Source organism: Indicator indicator, chromosome 1 (assembly GCF_027791375.1).
Source record: "Indicator indicator isolate 239-I01 chromosome 1, UM_Iind_1.1, whole genome shotgun sequence".
NCBI lineage: Eukaryota > Metazoa > Chordata > Aves > Piciformes > Indicatoridae > Indicator > Indicator indicator.
The window spans coordinates 122,235,666-122,255,028 of NC_072010.1; the positions used below are offsets into that span (position 1 = coordinate 122,235,666).

The 19,363-nt window shown below is 36.2% G+C and overlaps 1 protein-coding gene across 1 annotated transcript in view; it reads left to right on the forward strand.

The window, feature by feature from the left end:
- The window catches only part of CFAP47 (cilia and flagella associated protein 47), a 286,222-nt gene that overhangs the window by 48,955 nt on the left and 217,904 nt on the right, over positions 1 to 19,363 (forward strand). The window contains 4 exon segments of the mRNA XM_054395813.1: positions 653 to 753; positions 1,978 to 2,137; positions 10,431 to 10,623; positions 12,461 to 12,670. Of these exon segments, the coding sequence (XP_054251788.1) occupies positions 653 to 753; positions 1,978 to 2,137; positions 10,431 to 10,623; positions 12,461 to 12,670 (664 nt within the window).

A 19,363-nucleotide genomic window follows, 5' to 3' on the forward strand; every position in this document is an offset into this window, starting at 1 on the left:
GAAATACAGCTAATACTGTTTTATACATAATGTGAAATAGGTAATTAGGAAATCCTTTGGCCTTTTTAGGAGAGAAGAAAATTGATCAACATATTTCCTTACTGACTGTTAAACAAGCTTGCAGATTTTAATAGGGGGGTGCTATATATTTGCTAGGGTAATTTCCACTGTTTAATGAAGAAGTTAAATGAGGCTGTGGGAACATATACCTTTGTTTTTCTAAATCCTCACTCTGTTTTTTTTTGGTGGCAATTTCTTTGTACCAACTGTATGAAGTGGAGAGAAATTCCGGTTTTTAGAAAATTTTTAAGTCTTTTCTGGTTAATACTGTCACAAATGTAAATGCATTCATCTGTGATAGGAAGATCATGTGGCTCTCTTTATAGCATCTTTATATGAAAGAGATATGCTATAAGTCATATAGATAAAAAAATCTAAATTTTAACATGACTGAAATTTCAGAATTAGACAGGAAGCTAAATTACAGTAATTGTATGTATAGTATGGCAACAAGAGGAAAAAAAAGAGAGCTTTAAAAAATGGAAGAAACATTTCTGCTAAACATGTGCAGAAGCAATGATTTTATGAAGACACCGTAAGTATTTGTCAAAATAATACAGTATAAATATCTTATCTTTTTTTTTCCCAACAGTACTTAAGTCACCTTTGAAGTTTTCCTCAATGGAGCTTAAATTTGCACAACATTTAAGTGGCAAACATTTCAATACCACTGCTCAAAGTCTAAATTCTCAGGTATGTAATCACAAGTGTTGTTAGCTATAGCTTTTAATTACTGAAGAGTGACTGGAAAAAGAATATAAATACATAAGTAAAAATTCAGTCATATTCCAAATATATGGTCTAAATATTTGAATTTTTCCCATTATAATTTTTTTGTTCATTTTTTGATTTTATATGTGTTTTTTGATCACTATAAAATTTTTCAAAACTCAAAATTGGGCTTGTCCTGACGATGATACATGAGAAAGTGTTTGCACCATGAGAAACTGGTTATGAATTGTGCAAGAAATAGCTTGCTCTGTGCTTCTGCCTATGCTAGTTAACCAGACAATGACAGTGCAGGAATGCAGTTGAAGTCCTGTGATGGTCCACAGTTTTCCAAGTATGTTGTATGATACTGATCTGTTCCAACTGGGCTCCCTCGGAATATTCCTGGTCATCATTTGTGCTTTAATGGTAGAGGCACTAAACAGGATGATTTGCCTCATCCATTCTGTTTTGAAACATAACTTTAGCTGTATGAATGCAAAATATACCATAACATGATTTATTGTTTCTAATTCCCAAAGGCTTTATTTGTAAAGTATAAAAATTCATTTTTTTGGCGATGATGAAAGCACTTTTGAAGTATTTTCAGAAAATAATGATAATTTCAAAAAACAAAGCCTTTTCCTAGCTATAGGTGCTATATATATATTATATATAGCATCTATATTTTATATTTTCTGAGATAAAGGAATCAAAAATTTCTGTTGTTGTTTCTACTGTCATCTTGCAGAATTGAAAGAATGGAATTTAAAAATCTATTCTGAACCTCTTGCTTCTTTGACATATCTACCTATAAATCTGTATGTCATGAGCCATGTGTTCAGTGCTTGCTGTCCTTCGTTTGTGTCAGGAAAAACTCTCCATTTCTGTTTGCCTAAGCACTCCCACCATGGTGCTTTAGTCTACTTACCTCACATAAATGAGGTTTTTCCATTGAGGGAAAGAAAGTACTGTTCTTTGTGGATGTGGTCAGTGACTGGACAACATTTATCCTGTGCTGATAGCCCTACTCATCTTCTGACATTATAGTTAAAATTAACTGGCTTCATCATTCCTTTCTAGTTCTTTCTTCCTTTCACTCTGATCTGACTGCAAAAATAAGGCTTAGGATGAGCGATATGTAAAATATCATGGTGTTCATGCTCTCCCTCTTTCACCATGTCTTCCCTTCTCTGCAAATGTTTACAGAAGCTTGATCTGAAGAATATCTCAAGACAGCAGTTGGCATGGAAATTGTATTGTGATGATGCAGGCAAAAATACAGAAGACAGTGTTTTTAAATTTAGTCCCCAGATTGGATTTCTTGATCCAGAACAAAAAGTCAGTATTGCTGTATTCTTCTGCCCTTGTAAGTAATTATCTAAATTCTTCTTCAGATGGTTTGGTCAACATGCCATTTTCATAGATTTGTTTAAATGTCTTTTTACAATGAATCATAACTAGCACTTGTTTTGATTAACTTGCACTTGATTTGATTAATGTGACTAAATAATGAACTGAAGTGCCTAAAGAAAGGTTTGTTGTGCTGAGAAAATAAGACAGCTGCAGACCTAACACAAAGCATGGAATTACTTGATAGCGTAATTTAAAAAGTCTGGTTTGCACATAAAAGCATCGAGTTTTACACATAAAAAGCATCAAAGGCTGGGATAGCTGAATAATTTTCAGCATTGCTCTTTCATGTACATTTAGGTTGACTGACAGATACTAAAGGTTTCCAAGAGTACTTGGAGTACCTTTGAACTTTTCTCCTAAATAACCATAATTTGGATAAGAATGGAGATTTCCCTCCTCAATGAGATACAAAATAGGATTTTCTGAGTAGTCTGCTTAGGCAACCAGACCCGAAGTAAAAAATGTAAAATAGAGTTCTAGCAAAACTTAAGAGCTGGCAGGAAGATCTTAATCAACCACATATACAAGAGGAGGAATGACAGAACATTAGTAGTAGGATTCTACATGATCTGCAGTCATGTGTTTAGGGTAGAAATGTGGCACTGTATTTGAGTTGATAAAGCACACCAGCATATGCTGCTGATGGCTACAGAACTCAGTCATTTGGATAGTTTTTCTTTTGGGGCCCCAGCATTCTCAAGTGGCAGAAAAGTGTGGGGTTCTCAGCTGAATCTGACCATGAGTCAACCGGTGAGCATCTCTGTCTTAAAGGCATTACTGCTGTTCTTTATGACAGGTTTGAAATCTGTAGCTTCATTTAAGCATGGGTAGAATTTAATGTAATTTAAAAATGAATAAACAAAAATAGGTATGAGTCTCACCATGATGGTGTATGATAAATTGAGAAGACTGTATTAAATGTTGCTCTGCAAATATGAATAAGTAAGAGCAGTATTTAATTGCGTGGGTTGCTTGGAGATGCTTACTGTACTTCAAAACATTTTTCCATTATTTTTCATGTCTCTTTGGTAGCTTTTTGTTTGTTTTCAATTTATGGTTGAAGAAAAATCACATTGACTTGGAGTTTTTGCTTCATGAAGTGGAAAAGTAATTAATATGTAATTTTTGCAGAATTACTTATAAAGTTGTTTAAATTTCTCTACATTTTTGTTTTGAGTAGCAAATACTGGCTTTTCTGAAGCTGTATTTCTTTGTACATGTAATACCTGGATATTTTCTGATCCAGTCCATGTTTACAGTTGTAAACATTGTATCCTTTTAGGAATAGGTATTTAAATTAATTTATTAAATTATATATTACTACAAATTGCATGAGGAAAGTTAAATGCCATTTACTATTAGAAGGCTGAGCATAAATATTTAGAACATATTCCTGGCTTTGATGCATCACTTTGTGTCCCTTTTCCTTGTATCCCTCCAAAGTAAATTGTAAAAACCCTGTTATTGAACAGCCATAAAAATGTTTTATGCAATAAAGTTGTTTTTTTTTTTTTTTTTTGGTACTTTATGTAATCCTTGGTTTTGGAACCACATGACGTGATCTCATCTTTATCTCATCTATGCAGGTCCTGAGTCAGGTTTTAGTGATAAAACTTACATTAGGTTATCAGAACAAAATAAATCAATAAATTTTCTTTGTTTGTTTGAAGAATCTGTTTTCAGAGCAATATGAAGTAAAAAAAAAAATCCCAGGCAACCAGGTAAATGAAAGGAAAGTATTGTCCCAGGGTGTGAGAAAATACTAGAGTATAAAAATCAGAAGAGGTTAAAAAGTGGAAGCATCATGACAAGAAGATTGAACAAAACACACATTGATATTGTAGGAGAAAGATATGGAAGCTGTTTTCAGATACTCAGTTTTAGAAATATGGATTTGGAATCTCAGTTTACATATGAAGGATTTGCTCAAAGCACATCTGTTAAGTGTGTCTAGGCAGCAGCAAGGGTAAACCTCTGTTGAGATGCAACTCAGAGGAAAAATAAAGAAGTCAAGGAACAGAAATGTGACACCAGGTCTTTGGAGAAAGAATGTAGTGAAACAAGGAATGGAAATATAGAAGGTTGGAAAGTGTTAAAACAGTTTTAGTTCCATCTCAAGGAATAAATTCCTGTTATTCCTTGAGATGCAATTTAAAAATACTTATGTAGTTTACTATAACTCTCTATTTCTTTTAAATTTTTTTTCCTGCTTTCATAAATTTCTACTTTGCTTTCAATAGGGTATAATTATTTTTTTTCTGCAGTGTTTCAGATAATAAAGTTTACAAAATAGGTGTTGTAACTTTGAGAAGTCATTCTAATGTGATATTTTTGCAGAGTGTGCCTATGGTTAGAATAATTGTGGATCCCATTAAAATAATCACTTATGAGGAGCACCCATAAACATTTTTGTCTGCATTTGAATTTGAGAAACATTCTTCTAATAGTAGATATAATAGCTGCATTTTTCATTCATTAAGTTAATGTAAGCTTGGAAAATAAAATTGCTCAGGGCAAATTAGACTTGGTAGATAAAAATAATAAATCTATGTTTCCAGATATCTTGTGATTTTAGGGCCCAGTTGAGCACAGTGTCTCATTTTCTCCTCTTTCTAAGCCCTATTCTGGTGTTTAAGACAGAGGAAAAAAAAGTTTAATGCTAATACTCCTTTGTGCAGCAGCTTGAGAAGGATCATGTGATAATGAATGAATGAAATGATCATCCAAGTGATGGATGTTCTATTTAAATCTTTGTCACAAGAATGTATTAAAATTGCTTCCATGTTGGAAAGACTGTGAAGCAGAGAACAGCATACAAATAAAAGCCAGTATTTTGAATTACTGAATAAATTGTATATGTAAATGCAGATGGGTTTATACATAAATATGACTGATAAATATTTGCCACTTGAAGTTATTTGTGGTTTTGCTGTGTTCCAATGTATTTTATTTACAGAAAATCATAAATAACTGAAAAATCAGTCGCCCTTAATTCCATCTTCTAAGTATTTTCCCATGATTTATAGCCTTCTTGTGCTATACCTTTACTAAATATAATTACTCTTTCTTGTAAAGGAACATTAGATATGTGAAAACTCACACAGGAGACTTAGTAAATGAATTGATGTGCTAATTGCCTTCATAGGTTTACAGCATAAAGTAGAATATGGGAGTGAACAAGCCTTCAAATGAACTTTGAGTGTGCATTAATTTGTTTAAATAGGCCATGAAATTTACAATAATGTGAGTGCAAAATGCTGTAGTAAGCTAGTGTTAAATGAAATGCAAGAATTTACTTAATTCCTTGTAATATGATGCTACCTGTTAAAAAATGTATGCCCAAATTCTTAGAGATTCTCAACAACTGAAGGTATGATCCTCCTCTGTACTATACTATACTGCACTAACTGTAGATGAAAAAGTTCACTGTATCTGGTGATGTGGAAAAACTTATCTCTACATAAATATATGTCAGTTGGGTGTAAGGAAGGAAAGGACATCCTCTTCTCACTTGTGCTCTGTGACAGGACAAGGGGCAATGGATGTAAATTCCAGCACAGGACATTCCACCTCAACATAAGGAAGAAGACCCTTTACTGTAAGGGTCACAGAGCACTGGAACAGGATCCCCAGAGAGGTTGTGGAGTCTCTTTCTCTGAAGACTTTCAAGACCTGTCTGGATGTGTTCCTGTGTGACCTGCGCTAGATTCTGTGGTCCTGCTCTTGCAGGGGAGTTGGACTCGAAGATCTCCAGAGGTCTCTTCCAACCCCTAACATCCTGTGATCCTGTGACCTGTGTGATCTGCAGCACAGTAAGTTGCAATAAATCTGTGCTCTGGCATTCTGCATGGAAAACACAGAATCACAGAACGGTAGGGTTTGGAATAGACCTCTGGGAACATCTGGTCTAACCCCTTGCTAAAGTAGCCTCACCTAGATCAGATTGCATGGGAATGCACCTAGGCAGATTTTGAAGGTCTCCATGGAAGGAGACTCCACAGCCTCTCTGGGCAACCTGTTCCAGTGCTTTGTCACCCTCACAAATGAACACATGAGTTACCATGGGGCCAGTGCTCCCTGGAAAACTTGATGATTATGTAATTGACACTGATGCAACTATTAACTAGCTATGACCTTTAATGCTTTATGTGGGTAAATTATTAGTTTAATTTTAAGGGTTTACCTTTAGGTTTTAACTACCTGTGACTTTTCTACTTTGAAGTCTGTCTGTATGTTTCACTGGCACGCATTTGTGCTGAAGGTGTATGTATGTATATATATGCAATAACATTTCAGATAGCCCAAGGCAACTAAAAAAAAATGCTTGCTTGGGACACAAGTATAGGAATTGAATAATAAGCTAATACAAACTTAAGAGGGTGAGAAAAGCAGATGGTGTTTTAACTTTCTTCCCACACACTCTCAAAAGAACAAACCCCATGCTATTATTCAGTTAAGATTTCTTGGGGGAGGGTACACACCAACAGGTGCACTCGCTCCCCTCATTCAATAAACAAAGACCAGGAAAAAGTTAGATTTATACTGCAGGAGAGAAGCAAGGAAGCACGTTTAAATTGCAGCTGAAACAGGTGGAGTGGAGGGTGAGAACTTGAAATATTTCTCCTCCAGAAATATCAGAGCATTGTTGGAGAACTTGCCTAAGTATATAATTGTCTTTCAGCAGAAATAGAATCTGTTTCTGTTTCTATAAACAGGGGATCTGCATAAGGTGCAGTCCTAGGACAGTAAACCAGGGACTTAGGCACTCTGAACTAGGCTGACTGAAAGTGAAGCAGCTAATTAGTATATGCACATGTATATTCTTTGTGTAATTGTGTTACTTTATTCAGAGTTTTTTTTCTAAGGTAAGTTAATAAATGTTGATCTCTCATAATAAATACACCTAGAAAAGACACATAGAAAATTTCCTATATAAACACACAGATTTTGTTAATCTTTGGCAAATTTAGATTGGCAGATTTGTAAATAACCATAAAATCTCCCTAAGGAAAATTTTCCCATCTGCTGAACTGCTTGTTGCTTGCCCTAAAAAAATGAGTGGTGGTATATCAGAATGGTAACAGCAGCACAAACTTCAGCAGTAGTCATGAAAGGTGTGATTAATGGAATAAATTCATTAGTTCAGCTGTTAGTTCAGGACATAATTCTCATTAACTTCTCATTAATCTATTTAACATGAAGTATACTGAAATATTGGTTCTATGTATTATGAACTAATGAACAAAACTTAATGAAATAATTCGCTTTTTTTGGTCTGTTTAAAATGAGGACACTGTTACTACATCCTGGTGTTTCTGTCTGTCATAGGCTGAGTTTTAGTCTGCTGCTGTTGATACCATCCTGCCTCATGCCAACTTCAAAAACAAAAGTGCTGGCTGGAGCAAAGTGATATGGGGCTGGAACTTCAGATTGTAACATGGGAGGCTTCCTGTTCTGGTTGTTGCTTCTGGGTTCTGGGCTCTTGGGTGTTGGTTCTTTTCCACTGAGATGGCAGCAGGACAGGGAGAGGTGGGGGAGAAGTTTTCTGACTTGGGCTTTTAGCTCACTTGCTTCTGGCTGTTGCTTTCTGCTGCTTTCTACTGTGCTTGTTCTGCAAAAAGGCTCAGCTAATTGTGCATTTGTATTATGATTATCTGAGTTGCTCAGTAAACTCTATTCTTGTCTCACTCTTTTTTGTCTCAACTCAGAGATTTTTCATAGAACCATAGAATTGTTAGGGTTGGAAGGGACCTCAAGGATCATCTAGTTCCAACCCCCCTGCCATGGGCAGGGACACTTCACTCTAGATCAGGTTGCTCAGAAATGCATCCAGCCTGGCCTTAAAAACCTCCAAGCATGAGGCTTCCACCACCCCCCTGAGCAACCTGTGCCAGTGTCTCACCACCCTCATAGTGTAAAACTTCCTTTTAACATCCAATCTGAATCTACCCACTTCCGGTTTTGTTACATTCCCCCTAGTCCTATTGCTACCTGACATCCTAAAAAGTCCCTCCCCAGCTTTCTTGTAGGCCCCCTTAAGATACTGGAAGGCCACAATAAGGTCTCTTTGGAGTCTTCTCTTCTTTAGACTGAATAGCCCCAACTCTTTCTGTCTGTCCTCATAGGAGAGGTGCTCCAGCCCTCTGATCGTCCTTGTGTGTCGTTTTCCCTCACTGCCGTGTTAGGGAAACAGGCAGGTTAATTGCTTTGTTTTGGTTTAAACCATTCCACTGCCTTAAGCACTAGATTATTGGCTCATATATTTGTCTTAATTTAAAGAGTGGACAGATTTCTCTGTGATTTAGGACCTCCCAGTGCCTTCAACCCAGGACAATATTTTACAGATTTTTGGTGTTAGTGAACGTGTGGAGCCACACACACAATGATCAGTGATGCAGAACAAGCGCTGTGTGTCCTACCTTCTGAATGTCAGGGATGCTATGGCAAATGGATGGCATCATGTAGCTAATGGATTTGTTAGAACGATGTACAGCATGGATGGAAAGTTTGTGTAAGGAAACCGTAGCACTATTCTTTCCTAACTTTTGAAGGTTTAATTTTGGAGCTGTGATTAATACGAATGTTTTAAAATGAGAGTTAGCGAACACTGCATATTCTTTTAGTATTGACTTTATTTCTGTTCGGTTTTTTTTTCACTTCATGGTCTTCCATACCTATGGCATTTATTGATTGTGGCCTTTCACTTTCCTTTGTCATATGTCATATATGAGTGTGAAGACAGGATATGAGAAATATGTTTTAGTTAGAGAACATCTGTAGGACAGTAGACATTGCATATGGGAATAACTTGTACAGAACATCTTTTGTTACAAGCATGAGAAAAATACCCTGTGTGGGTCTTCATGTTTCCATGGCCCTTTTCTGATACTCTTTCACCTTTTCCTCATAAAAGGGCTAAGTGGCAGAAAGAGATGTGTGTGTGCTTGCTGTATCAGAACCTAAAAGCACAAGCTTCTTAGCCTTTTCAACACTATTGTGTCCTAAAGCTCATTTCCATTTAACTGGAAATCAACCAGTTGCAAACACTCTACCAACTCCACATTTCATCAGTATTTTCACCTTGCAAATTTCATGTTTTCTGGTCAAAGTGAAAGAATTCACAGGCTATGTTCTGGTCAGCTAACAGGCTTCCATGAAGCTCCTCTATTACAATCTCCATGAAGAAGTTGGCTCTTATGAGGAAGGAATAAATGTTTTCAAGACCCTAATTTTTCTTCTCTGTGTATATAAATAATGGTAGCTCTTTCTCAGGTTGTGAAAGTAGTTATCTGAGCTAATCTTCAGAAGAACTTGTGTTTTGTTTGCCAGGACACAAATGCTCATGCAGACACAAATTCATATTTGATCTCTTTCCTTCTTAAGTAAGGACGTTTCCATGCTTACTAATTTGGTGACAGAGGAGAATCAAAAAGAAAGGTGTCATTCTTGAAAATTAAAAGATTCAACTTTTGGGGTTGTCTTACAACACATCATGCAGGTTTGTCTCTAAATACGAGAGATGTTCATTAGTTGGCTCTCAAAATTGTTTGTTTTGCTGGCTTTTCAGCAGGTGGGAATAACTTGTAAATGGCACTGCATGGTTTGGAATGCCATTTGGATAGTTTAATGGTTGTGGAAGGAAGGATATTGCTCCCTGTATCAGTGAAAGGAAATGTGCTTTCCCATCCTAGAGAAAACTACCTTGCAAGATGGCATGAACACAATAAAATGGGAGATGCTCTCAGTGGAGGGTAGAACCTGTTCTCCTGGCCTGTGAGAGGCTGGCATGGCAGAGTTTAGGTTTTAGAGCAGCCTGCTAAAACATAGTGGTTGCCATTGTAAAAGGCACTGGCTTTTTTTTTTATTTTGGCAGTCAGGTGCTTCTGATGTTTATTCCTTTATAAAATCAACATTTTCTGTGTTAGTGTAATTTCATAACATGATTGCAATTCTGAAAACTTAACATTTATGTTCTATATGAAGGATTATTGAACAAGTGAATTAAGAATTCAGATTTGAAAAATTTCTGACAAATGAAAAAAAATTTCTGCTTTGCTACCAGAAAGTGTTCTAAACTTGCTTACACAGTCCTGATAAAACATTTATTGCATGTTAAGCTATATTCTGAGTAAGAAATCAACACCAATGACTTTTCTTAAAAAAACCCACAAAAACACAAAACCATCACAACAAACCAAAAACTTTTACTCTAACTTTATTTTCATTTTTTAAAATCTTTTTAACAGCTCATCCTGGGATATATACATCTGAAATGTCACTGTGTTTAAATGATAGTCCACCACATTACAAAATAAGATTGTCTGGCACTGCCAAGTCACCAAAAATAAATTTTGATCCCCGCTTTGTAATGCTGACACCAGTTCCTCTGGATGTGAAAACTGAAACAGTCATCACTGTTATTCCAGAAGATTATTTAAGGTAAAATTCTCAAAATACATTTGTTACAGAAATCCAGATTTTTTTTTTTCTTTTCCTAAAAAATGAATTATTTTTTTGTTTATGTAGGGTTAGTATTAATTTTAGGTTTACCAGAGGAAATACTTGATGTATTTAAGAGAAAATACCTGTAATGAATAATGCTGTACACTTAATAAGCCCATGTTCTGTCCTCAAAATATTCTTGCTTCAAGAAGTGACCATCTTTTGATATATTAATTGTTTTTTATGGTAACTTCAGGCAGATACTTGGATCATACTAAGTCATATTTTTTTTTTGTGTTATAATCAGGTAAAATCTTTCTGTTTATTTTCACTGCTCTGCAGATTACAAAGCACTGTTTTGAAATGTAGCTGTTTGAACAACTGATGGGGTTGTGGTTTTTGATGGTGTGGGCCTTTTGTTGTAGCTTTTTTTTTTTTTAATCCTTAGTATAATAAACAATCCATATATTTTAAATATTTTTAAGGATCACCCACTTTATGCTGTTATTTGAATTTGCAATAAAGCTTTTTTGTCATCTGTATATTATATAGAATGGTAGTGGTTGGAAGGGACCTCTGGAGATCATCTAGCAGAGCTCAGCTGAGCACCACGTCTGTTCCAGTTTTAAAGACATTGATATTCCCAGTCACTCTTGTATACCTGTGTGCTGAAATATGCTTTTTTTTCCTGGTCTCTTAAGATACAATTTTTCTGTATGCAATTAATGAAGTGCAGTAATTAGTTTGTTATGCTTATGTAGGTATCATTTCAATACCCGAACTGCAGCAAAAGTTGCCATAAATTAATGAAATTAACTTTACCTTCAAATTATTATTGCCTTATCTCATTTGAGTGGTAGTAATTTATCATGGGATTTGTCAGTAACTCAGTGGTTGGAACGGAAAGGATTCCATATGGGCCTGTGCTGCCTGCTATTCTTATTTCAGAACTGGAACCTTAAATTACATAACTGGGGAAAGCATCTGAAGTTGCTTCACTAATTTTCCCCCTAATATTTCTACTTTAAAACTTGCTATAGCTTGTTTTACAGTTCTGGTGGGTTTGGAAATTCCCCCCAACATTAACTTTACCAGGCTCAGTTTGGAAGAAAATGGAGCTATATTTACAAGCAAAACTACAGTCTACAATGGAATGCAATGAATATATACAAATATACATTATTTACAATATTTACAGATATTTACAATTAACAGCACAAAACCCTCCTGGCCAAAGCCAGGAAAGATGGCTCTCTGCCTTCTCCCCCGTTTAGGATCATCATTATTTTCCTTTTTCACAACCTATAGTGATTTATTTACATTCTTACTACATTTTTGCTCAAAATCTGTGAAAAATTTTAAAGGCATAGCCCTAAAACCATCACAATCCACCTCTTCTAAACAATTCCATTGGCTGCTACTATCTAATCTAAAACAGTATCTACAACAATGAGTCAATAAAATTCACAATCTATTTCCAGCACAACAATACTGCAGTTCAATCACTATTAATGAAAGCTTTAAGTTTGGGAAACCTTAAGTGTGAAAGTAATATTCATGGCTTTTGTAGCACAGTTAGAAATTGCACTTAGAAGCTATGCTACTGTAGATCATTAAAACCATTCAGGTACACATGTAGAAAACAAACTAGCCTCTAAATGCTAAAGGAATTTTAATTCTTTAGTCAGTTTCACCAGATTTATACTGCAAAATGGAAGTTATTCTTCTGTATTTCACTGTGAAAAGCAGGTTTATAAATGCATGAATCTGGGAATCAACTTTATTACTGTTGTCCTGTGAGCACAAACACCATTGCTGTTTATTTTTAACACAGGCAATCACGACTTCAGGTTGAACTTCCAGAGCTTGAACTTGAAGATGGTGACAGGATTTGTCCTTTTACTGCACAGTTCACAGAAGGTCAAGATATTGTTCTTTTATCAGATGGCACAAGTAAGGAACTAGTTTGTCACATCAGCTTCAGATCATCTAGGCCAGCATCATTTTTAGGGAATATATTCTTCATCGATGAAGAAGAAAACAGGTAGTGTGTTCAATTCAAACTCAATTTTAATCTTCCCTCTTCCAGCTTCAATCTATTCCCTCTTTTCTTGTTACTACAAGCCCTTGTAAACAGTCCGTCCCCACCTTTCTTTTAGAAAGGCCTCTTCCAAGTACTGGAAGGCTGCTATAAGGTCTTCCCAGAGCCTTCTGTTTGAGTAACTTAGGAGATACTGTCTCGAAGTAAAGCATTACTGTTCTTTTTCTACAATAAGGAACTATGGAAGAGTTCTTGTTTGTTGTTTTTGTTTTATAATTATTTTTTAATGTACAGAGTATGCTTTCTGTATGAAAAGTATACAGGATGCCATCTTATATAATTCTTATATATGAGACACAGAATTAGATAGCGAAGTATGGAAAACTGTTGGTGTCTTCTCCCTCCCTCTGTGCTGAGCTCTTCAGTATTTTCTGCACTGCCTCAGTGGGACTTCCTGGATAGCAAGATCAGCAAAAGCAGGCACTGACAGAGAGAAAGGATCAGGGCCAGATGTGCTTTACATTGTTATTTATTTGGTCATGTATTTCCTCAAATGCCATCCTGTGCACTACATCAGAAAGACACTTGAACATGTCCAGAGAAGGGCAATGAGGCTGGTAAGAGGTCTGGAGCACAAGCCCTATGAGGAGAGGCTGAAGGAGCTGGGGGTGTTTAGCCTGGAGAAGAGGAGGCTCAGGGGTGACCTCATTGCTCTCTATAACTACCTGAAAGGAGGTTGTAGCCAGGAGGGGGTTGGTCTCTTCTCCCAGGCAACCAGCACCAGAACCAGAGGACACAGTCTCAAGCTGTGCCAGGAGGTTTAGGCTCGAGGGAGGTTTAGGCTGGAGGTGAGGAGAAAGTTCTTCATAGAAAGAGAGAAAGAGTGATCTGCCATTGGAATGTGCTGCCCAGGGAGGTGGTGGAGTCACCATCCCTGGAGGTGTTCAAAAAAGGATTGGATGTGGCACTTGAAGCCATGGTTTAGTTAGTCATGAGGTGCTGGGTGATAGGTTGGACTTGATGACCTCTGAGATCTTTTCCAACCTTGTTGATTCTATGATTCTATGAAAGCATTTGAAGTTATTAAAAGTATTGAAATTATTTGGGAATATAAGCAAATGAAAAATACATAGGAATTTATGTGGTCTAATTCCTGCTAGACTGAAATTCCTTTAGAACAGAACATTTAAAGTTTGGCAGCAATTTATATGCAGTGTTCATATCAAAATGAATCTCTTTAAAACAATGTTTAGTGATAAAGCCATAAACAATCACACATTTTATTTTTATTTTTGTTGTAAAGCTTTTTTCATGGTAAAAACCAATGCAGAAGGTTTCCTCTGCCCCTAGTAAAATGAGATCAAATCTGTTTATTAAATGTTCTGTGAAAAATTAAATGTTTTCAGCATTTGTCTCTTCTGTTCTTGTCTCCTCGTAGTGAGATGGACAGGCATATGCATGAGGAGGAAAGATAGATATTATTGTGATTAAAATTCATTCCTGCAGTTACTGTTTTCAGTAAAGCAAATATTTTGAGGATTAAATATCTCTACCTTACAGCTTAGGCTGTTTTTTTTTTTTGAGCATAAAACTGAATTTTATATTATTTTGATGAAAGGATTATGGACCTTTCAATTGTTGCTGCTCTCATTGAATTACTATTTTATATTTTTCTATCAGATTGTCAGCCAGGAATCTATTTCTTATTCATTTTATTTAATTCTAAGAGTTAATCATTGTGTGGGATGTGATTCATAAATGTGTGCAAAAGCTTGAAGCAATTGTAAGGGAAGTGTAAGTTAAGCTTACGATGAGGTCTGAAATATAACTGCTGAGCAGGCACAATATTTAGTTTTAATAATTGCTTTTGTATGATACACTAACATCTTCTCAAACCTCTTTATAGAGAAATAATCTCCTCTGCTTTGTGTTTAACCTTTTTTCTGTATTTGCCATTAAAAATGAAATAAAGGATACCATCCTCAATTTAAAGGAAAACTCAATGTCTTTTTGGAAGAAAAAAAAAAAGGATACACAATAAAATTCATCGAAATAACCTCAAATGCATCCCTGCTCATGAAGATGAAAAAAAATCATACTCAGAAATGTCAAATATTCTTACAATTGCTTCTGTATTTTAAGACCTAGTCAATAGCTCTGTCCTTTGACAAATACCTAATAGTAATGTTTGCACAGAATGTCAGGGGTTGGAAGGGACCTGTAGAAATCGAGTCCAACCCCTCTGCCCAAGCAGGATCACCTAGGGCAGGCTGCACAGGAATGCATCCAGGCAGGTTTTGAAAGTCTCCAGAGAAGGAGTCTCCACAACCACTCTGGGCAGCCTGTTCCGGTGCTCCAGTACCCTCACAGTGGAAAAGTTTTTCCTTATGGTTATGTAGAACCTCCTATGCTTCAGCCTGTACCTGTTAGCCCTTGTCCTATCTTTGGACATCACTAAGAAGAGCCTGGCTCTTTTTTCACAAGAGAGATATTCAAGTCCCACAGTCATCCTTGTAGCATTCTGTTGGGCTCTTTCCAGAAGATCCCTGTCCCTCTTGAACCCAAAACTGGACACAGTATTCAAGCTGTGGTCTCACCAGCGTAGAGGAGGAGGAGAACTTCTGGAGACCTGCCGGACGCGCTGTCAGGCAGTTGCACGAGTGCCGGTGCTGTAGGAGCAGATGGTATAAAGGCTGAACACAACTGGATGCAATAGTGCCCTAACCAAAATGAAGGAACTCTCTGTGTGCTTAGTCAGTTCATACTGGCTTTTGGAAGAAATTATTTTTATCATAAACAGAAATACTTATTTCCTTCAACTGGAAAAGTCTAAGTGCCTGAGTCTCTAATCCTGAACATATTATTGTTATTCTAATGAAGTCTATGATAATTTATGCAGGCTGAGGTTTTCTTACTACTGTTAATCTTACTATGTGCTTTGATATTCCACTCTGTAGTAATCTGTAGCTAAAATTCGTTGTTCTGTGCACACCTGCCTTTATTTCCTGCCTCTCCCTCATCAGTAGAAGACCTATGGAATACTTTCAGACTTAAAACCTGGTTCAACAAACTATCTAAACATTTGAGCAGTTTGTTTGGGAATGTGCAACTAATGAAATTAAACTGCTTTGTTAATTTGAGTCTTTTAGGAAGATAAGTTTTTGAGGCCTTCTAGATCTTAAAGCCAATGAAATCTACCACCTTTTATAAGACCTATAAAATCTAATTGGTCTTGAATAGGTTCTTGATTTGTTTAACAAGGCTGTGAAATGTCACAGTATCAGTTGCTGAAGATGTATTAATTTGTCACATGTTGTCTCTTTTTATTTCCATTTTCAAAGTTATAATATGTGCTTTTAAATTCTTTGAACTGAGTTTTGAATTTCAACTTGTATTCTGTGTTCTGGGATGGAGAATTATTTTCATATGTTGGTAAAATATCACATCTTGTATTTTAACTGCTTGGAAGAGGACCCTTCTAAGCAAAACTAATTACAGGCATATCTCAAAGCTTGAGTATCGACCCTGTTTTGGTCTTTTTTTTTTTTTTTTTTTTTTTTAGGCTTTACATTGCATTGCTTTTCTAAATTCTGGTCTAAAATTTCAACAGGATTGATTTGCATCGTCCATATTGAGTCCAACTAGATAATAATGTTTTTTTTTTCTTAAACAAGAAAAAACCCACAGAAAACGTGTGAAAGACAATAGGCAATCCTATTTTATAGCAGACCCATGTTATGTAGCTCTGAAAGAAAACTGAAGAGATGTGTGGTTGTCATTTATGCAAGGAATTGACTGCATGCACAGACCCCATTAAATGGATTGTAAGAAAGTGCATTAATATTTATTTAATGACTGCCTTACATGAGAATTCACAGTTAATTTCTAATGTTATTTTTAATCTCCATTCTTCCTTTTCGCTCCTTTGACTCCAAAGCTGAATAAATGGAACTTCCCTGCACAGGGTTGGTAGGAATACAGAATTAAAAAATAACATAAAATCCAACAATGTCTTGAGCAAGTATTTAATATATGGGAAGAGATATTTAGCTATGACATTTATTTCCTTCAATTTGAAAAACTAAACTAAAAAAAGCCTCTGTGAACATGGCATGCTTTTATATTCTCTAATTATTATTATTATATCTTTTAGTTTACTGATTAGATAAATAATTTATCAGGAAATAAAGTTTTCTACCATCTTGATTGAAATGACATTTAGCTTGTTCTTTCTAAAAAGTAAGTAGTAAACAACAGGTACATGCCACACAATCAAAGGAAATGGTGCTCTGAGCAGCAAAATACCCCAAACCCCCAAGATGTGGTGGGTAGATAAATTGCCGTTACCAGTAATGACACAAATGTGCAGAGGTTCTTGCCTCTCACATCCTACAGTTCTCAAACTTCTTTCCTTCTCCCGCTGTGGAGCTGAGGAAACTCATTCTATTTCTGATGTTATTCACATTGTTTATGGCTGAAACTTGAGGAAGAAAGGGTATTGGGGGTCTTAGCCTCTAGCTACAACATGGTGCAACTGAGACATCATCACTAAAAGTTGCCTAGTTACAAGTCAGTTCCAATTGCTTTGATAGTCCATGAGATCTCAGTGTCTCGTGGAGGGAAATAGTATGTTCCCTTTTGCTATTGAGAAATGTACCTGACCCATGCAGCACTTTAATAGGCACTGCTGGTAAATGTTAAATGCATATATTCTACTAGCATGCCTTAGAGAATAGCAGATGTCAATTTATTTGAATATAATTTAAATTCTAGCAGGGAGCTAGAAAGCATTGGAGTTCCTGATATTTGCATAGTTCTTAGCTTCATTCATCTGATCTAATAATATATTGGCATTTTACTTCAGAAAGTTGGGAGTGATTTTGCAAGTCAGGATGATGTAATCCCATTAATCACTTCTATTCTCTTCTGTGCTTGTGGCTTTCTACATTTTGGTTGTTCCTGCCAGCTGAAGCATCTGTTATTCAGGAATGAAGAACTGATATTACTGCTGCTACTAAAAACATGGTACTTTGCCATCTCTAAGTCTGGCATATTGTGTGAAATCACGTCTGTTGCTGTTCCTTATTATATTATTTTGATTGCTGTGGAAGCTTGAGGTCCTGATACAAAGAATAAGGGCTCCTGAGCATTGAGAAACTGCTCATTTGTGGATAGACATGACAAAGATTGCACAGGCGATCTTTTCTGCTCCCTTCCAGTTCTGTCATCTCTAGATCTGTCAAGGATTTTTTGGGAGGAGGGCGGAGGATAGTTCTATATTTTTTAATTGCAACTTCTTGTTCTCTGCATGTAGGTTATTCCTTCTTCTGATAGATCTGTAAAACGCCTCACTCATGTCAAGTTTCCTTTTGGCGTTAATCAGTTCTGCAAGCAGTTTGTTTTATTTCTGCAACTATCAGTGTGAGATTCCCTTAAATATTTTTTTAATTTACCCAAGCAACATTACTACAGAAATTTGTCATTTAGATCCTAATGGCTTTGGATTTTCTCTTTAGAAACTGTTAGTGATACTCTGCATCTGTTAATGAACACTGCTGAAGAAGGGTTATTTAACTGTGCCTGTATTTCCAAAGCATTTAGGGTACGTTGATAGAAAACAAATTACTTGTTTCTGCTTAGAAAATGTCTGAAATGTTATAGAGCAAATTAAAAAGGATAAATATGTTTTGATTCAGGTTCTTTAGTCTTTCCACAAACACTACAAGAAACAAACAAATCAGAGTTAATTTAAGAGATGTGAACAAACTGCTTTTATATAGAGTGTTGGATGGTATTTTTTTCATCATCACAGTCGGAGCTTTAGTTTTTGGTGATCAGCAGGTTTCCAGTGTTGGCAAACACGATCTATTTAATGGCCATTCTCCTGTTGTGTGTTCTTTGGAAATATGCATTAGAGAATAAACACTGAAATAGCAGTGGCAATGATGGTTCATGTAGCTAACAAATTTTTTGCTTGCTTTATTAAGCATTAAAAAACTCAATACGCTGAATAATTTAACATGTTTAGTAATTCCACATTTGCTAGCAGTACAGATATCTTTCATGCTAATATAACAAGGCAGAATTTTATGTAATTTAGTTAAGCTCTGCTGCAAACATGTTGCACAAGACTTCTGGCTTTGCAAAGTCACTTTATGAGTGGTGTTATAAATAAAGTGCTACCAAGTAATTTTAGGCACATGCAGAATGTACAGGTCTTTGTAATCTATTTGCCATATTTGTATGGAAGTATGCCTGCTTCTCTGTCTGGTGCCCTGTATTGCAGTGCCTGAAATGAGTATGATACATCTGTAGAATCAGTTGCTGACTATGACTTGAAGGAACCATCCACTCATCCTCAAGAAAAGAAAACCATCTGTGCCCTATTTGATCATTGTCCCCAAAGTCATGCAGTCTTTCCTGATAAGTTCCACCTCTCCCTGTCAACTTCACCAATGCCCATGTGGAAGAGTAACAGGGCCAAGGGTCACATAAGCTGCATCTATCTCAGCAGCATGCTGGCCAGCACAAACCTCCCTCCATGAAGGGTCAGGTTGGCAAATGAGGTTCTCTGTTCCCTGTAATAGAGATTAACTCATGACTATTGCTTGCAGTTCCCTGGTGTTCCTTCACACTGGTGCTCAGTCAGCACAGGTGCTTCACTGTCCAATCTTTTGGTGGTTTGTTTTTTTTTTC